The sequence below is a fragment of the Oryx dammah genome, unplaced genomic scaffold (assembly GCF_014754425.2).
Source record: "Oryx dammah isolate SB20612 unplaced genomic scaffold, SCBI_Odam_1.1 HiC_scaffold_28, whole genome shotgun sequence".
Classification (NCBI taxonomy): domain Eukaryota; kingdom Metazoa; phylum Chordata; class Mammalia; order Artiodactyla; family Bovidae; genus Oryx; species Oryx dammah.
In genome coordinates this window covers 17,792,939-17,797,313 of record NW_024070212.1, presented here as the reverse complement: position 1 = coordinate 17,797,313, position 4,375 = coordinate 17,792,939, and the positions used below count along the sequence as shown (strand labels likewise).

General features: G+C 45.9%; 1 protein-coding gene across 4 annotated transcripts in view; it reads right to left on the bottom strand.

Annotated features, from left to right (window-relative positions):
- TCHH (trichohyalin) overlaps positions 1 to 3,908 on the bottom strand; it is a 7,049-nt gene extending 3,141 nt beyond the window's left edge. For all 4 annotated transcript variants that reach the window (XM_040230630.1, XM_040230631.1, XM_040230632.1 and 1 more), the window contains exons 1-3: positions 3,865 to 3,908; positions 1,887 to 2,052; positions 3 to 1,294 (exon numbers count right to left, since the gene is read on the bottom strand). In XM_040230630.1, coding sequence (XP_040086564.1) covers positions 3 to 1,294; positions 1,887 to 2,024 — 1,430 coding nt within the window. In that variant the 5' untranslated portion in view covers positions 2,025 to 2,052; positions 3,865 to 3,908. The remainder of the gene's footprint in view (positions 1 to 2; positions 1,295 to 1,886; positions 2,053 to 3,864) is intronic.
- Positions 3,909 to 4,375: the final 467 nt, after the last annotated feature.

Sequence of the window (4,375 nt, the reverse complement as noted above, 5' to 3'; positions counted from 1 at the left end):
GCCTCTCGCGCTCCTGGCGCCTCTTCTCGCGTTCCTCTCTCTGCAGCAGCTCCTCCTCCCGCAGCTCCACTTTCTCTAGATATTGCTTCTCACGCTCCTGGCGCCTCTTCTCGCGTTCCTCTCTCTGCACCTGCTCCTCCTCCCGCTGTAGTTGCTCTTCCTCCCTCTGCAGCTCCACTTCCCGATACTGCCTTTCTCGCTCCTGGCGCCTCTTCTCCCGCTGCAGCTGCTCCTCTTTAAGCCGCAGCTGCCCTTCCTCCCTCACCTGCTCCCGTTGAGCTGGCTTGGCATACAGTGTGTAGCGGCGTCTCTGGCTTTCCTCCTCTAGTTGCCACCTCCAGTTTTGGTCGTAGCGTTGCTCTTGCTTGAGGCGTTGCCTCTCCTGGTCTTCTTGAAGGCTCTGCACCTCCTCGTGGATCTGCTTCTCCTGCTGTCTCTCGAGCAGCTCCTGCTCCTGGCGGCGGCTCTGCTGCTCTTGCCTCTGGGGCCTGGAGTAGACTTTGCGCTGGCGGGCGTCGGCCTCACTTTCTAGCTGCCACTGACACCTCGAGGTGCGGCTCTCGCCCCGCTCACTGATCCCTTCCTGCGTCGCCTCCTCCTGCTCTCGCCTTAGCTGCTGCTCCCGTCTTTCCTGCTCCTTGCGCCGCAGCTCCTGCTCCCGCCTCTCCTGCTCCAAGAGCCGCTCCTCGCGCCCGCGCTTCTGCTTTTGCAGTTGCTGCTCTTCCTCCAGACGCTCCCTCTGGAGCTCCTGAGTCTCCCGCCTTTGGAGCTGCACTTCTTCCTGGAGCTCGCGCAGCTCTCCTCTTTGCCGCTGTTGCTGTTCCACCTGGAGGCGCTGTCGCTCCCGTTGCTCCTGCCTCTCGAACCTTTGCTCTCGGTTCAGAAGCTCCTCTGGCTCCCGACCCTTGGGCCTTTGCTGCAGCTCTTCCTCCTCACCATACTCTTCTTGTTCTCGCCTTTGCAGTCTCTGCTCACGTCTTACTTGCTTCTCCCTCAGCTCCTCTTCCTCAGCGAGCTCCTCCAGTTCCTGCCTCTTCAACTTGCGTTCTTCTAGTTGTCTGTCCTGGGGCTCAAATCTCCTTTGGTCTTCCCTCCTGCGATCTTGTAACGGGTTTCCCTTTCCCTCACACTTGGCTTCTTTCTCATTTAGCCCCGAGGCCTGGCCGAGAGCGTAATAACAAGCTGCAGCCACTTTGAAAACGATCGCGAGGAATTCATGGAAATCGATTAGCCCGTCACGGTCGCGATCCTGAAGTTCCAGGACCAGGTCTACAGTTTCTGGGTCGTGTGGTTTCTGAAAAAGAAATCAAAACTTTTACAATGTACTGTTTACAGGTAGTAAACTTCCACACACACACTGTATATTTTATAATATGTTGGTACTCAAAAGACATTAAGAACAATTAGAGAAACACTCAGTTGTATGGAGTCTTGTCCGCATGTAAGACGTGAACAACCTAATTTTAAAGCATATATTCTTTGGAAATTTTTGCATCTTATAATTTAATGCTGATCAAAAGAACACAAGTTATAGCTGGGTAAATAAGAATGAATTCATCCTCAAGAGAGAAAGCAGTGGAAATTTATGAAGATTTGCAGCAGCCATTTTTATCTGAAATAGCCAGTGTGCTGATTTGATTTTTATCCCATGTTTGAAAACAGAACAAAACAGTTGCAGAAATGCCATTTTACTAGAGAAGAGCCTGATAAATAATTACGTAACTAATTAATTACCTTCAGACTCAGACATGAATGGGGAATATGGTGTAGAATTGTCATGGCGATAAATGAATATAAAGTCACCATTCCTTGCTCTGGTCTCTCCTGAGAAGAAATTTCATAGCTCTAAATCAGTAGAGAAATTTCCTTTTCTTGTTATTTCTTACCCGAAGGATTTCTCCAAATTCCCTCTCAAGGAGATTCTTCAGGTCTTTCTTGCTTAGTGTTGTCCCATCACAATCATGTGAGGCATATTGGTTGAAAATTTTAGTGATATTAAAGATGCTTCTCAGAAGTGGAGACATTTTTTTCTTCCTTCAAGTTCCAGTAAACCTAGAACAATAAAATTGGATTCAGAATAAAACTCTGTTTCTGATCTTGGGGAGGCTTTCTCCACAGTTTCAGGCAGATCCCTAAGTAATTTGACTTTACCAAAGTATTTTCAACTGGGACTTTCAAAGCATTTTATCTTTGAATATGACTCAGTTGGCAAAGAGTCTGCCTGCAACACAGGAGACCCTGGTTCCATCCCTGGGTGGGGAAGATCCCCTGGAGAAGGAAATGGCAACCCATTCCACTACTCTTGCCTGGAGAATTACATGGAAAAGGAGCCGGGCAGGCTACAGTCCATGGGATCACAAGGCTTCGGACACAACTAACTGATGTTCACTTTCATGTAGTGCTTATAAAAGGGAAGAGATCCTGAAAAATTTCAAGCCAGGGATGCATCTCAGGCTATCCTGTAGTTAGCTTTTGATTTTCTACCCAATTTGTATTATCCATATCCTTTCTCTTTCTTCCTATTCCCTAATGTTTTTAAAATCAGACAGTGAAGATTGTAGATATTTAGATTTGATAGGTTGCTACTCATAAGAATTTTCCTCTAAAACTGAGCAAAGAGTATAGGTGAAAACCAAAAAGTGAAGGATCTTAAAATGGATAAAGTGAAGTCACTCAGTCATGTCCAACTCTTTGCGACCCCATGGACTGTAGCTTACCAGGCTCCTCAGTCCATGGAATTTTCCAGGCAAGAGTACTGGAGTGGGTTGCCATTTCCTTCTCCAGGGGATCTTCCCAACCCAGGGATCGAACCCTGGTCCTCCGCATTGCAGGCAGACGTTTTACCATATGAGCCACCAGAGAAGCCTGTAAATTGCCTGTTTAAAGGGCTTGTGTCTCCATGCAGTGTTGTCTAAAATGGATAAGTAAACCTAATTGTAGCAGCAAAACATTTGGTGGTAACTGGAACAATAAATAGGGCATGTGGATTATTTCCTAACTGTATATATCTAGAAGTATAATTCGTAAGTCACCAGCTCTTAAGTACTACTTCCTAGTCAAAGGTGGTATTGTAATATTTATATATATCAATGCAGAAAACAAAGTTCATGTTATTAGCCTTAATTCTTATGTATTACAAGTATTCAATCATTGTAAGTTTCTGTTAGGTACTTTCTGACTGGCTGCCAGATTCGGTGAGTCAGACTGAACCTGGAAAGCTGGCTTCTTTAGTTGCTTCTCAACTTCAATACCTCAGGTGCCATAACCACATGAACATAGTCCATATTGGGTAGAAGCAATATATAAAAGAGAACTGAGGGCTGGCAAACTTTTTTTAGAAAGATGAGCCATATCAGTCATATATGACCATCCTCCAACCCCTGATGTCCGAACAAACTTATAGAGTTAAGTGCTCCATAGAAAGCTGGCATGGAGTTAGTAGGAATTAGGTACATCTGTTGGAGAAGGCAACAGCAACCCACTCCAGTACTCTTGCCTGGAACATCCCATGGACAGAGGAGCCTGGTGGGCTGCAGTCCATGGGGTTGCTAAGAGTCAGGCATGACTGAGTGAGTTCACTTTCACTTTTCACTTTCCTGCATTGGAGAAGGAAATGGCAACCCACTCCAGTGTTCTTGCTTGGAGAATCCCAGGGATGGGGGAGCCTGGTGGGCTGCCATCTATGGGGTCACACAGAGTTGGACACAACCGAAGCGACTTAGCAGCAGCAGCAGCAGGTATATCTGTAAGATACTGATGCCTTCTGTCACATAGACCCTCCTTAACCACTGCCCCCCAACATCTACAACAGCTGGAAAATGAAGAATCATATGGAAGAACATGATCCCACCGAATGGGACTTACCCACTTCACCAGAGGAAGAGGTCAAGTGCTCGCTGACACTGCTGGCAGGTGTACTGAACAGCTGGGAGCTGGGCCTTTTATAGAGGTTTTAATTGTGCCCTGAAGAGCAACTTAGAAAGGAGACACCCACTCTGTGGGATGGCCTGATTCATTCCTAAACAAGCCCAGCTCCACCTCTGTCTCCACGAATGACTTGTTTATCTTGCTGTTTGCTCACGTAGCTCTTTGGCACGAGGTTCACAGACCTTTCCTCCTGACAGAGTACTGGCTCCATCTAACATGAAAGGATAGAATATTTGGCAGAATCTCTAATTTTTCTTAATTGTTAAAATTAAATAAAGAAATTTATGTTCAGAATCTTAGTTAATTGCAATTTCATTACAAAGTAGTGACCTGTAAACCATTTACTTTATAAAAGATATAAATTCTAGGCTGAGGTTAAACAAAAATTTTGGCATAAACTAATGAGACCCAGATGATTTCTTTCCAGGATATGACAGTCCATGGGACT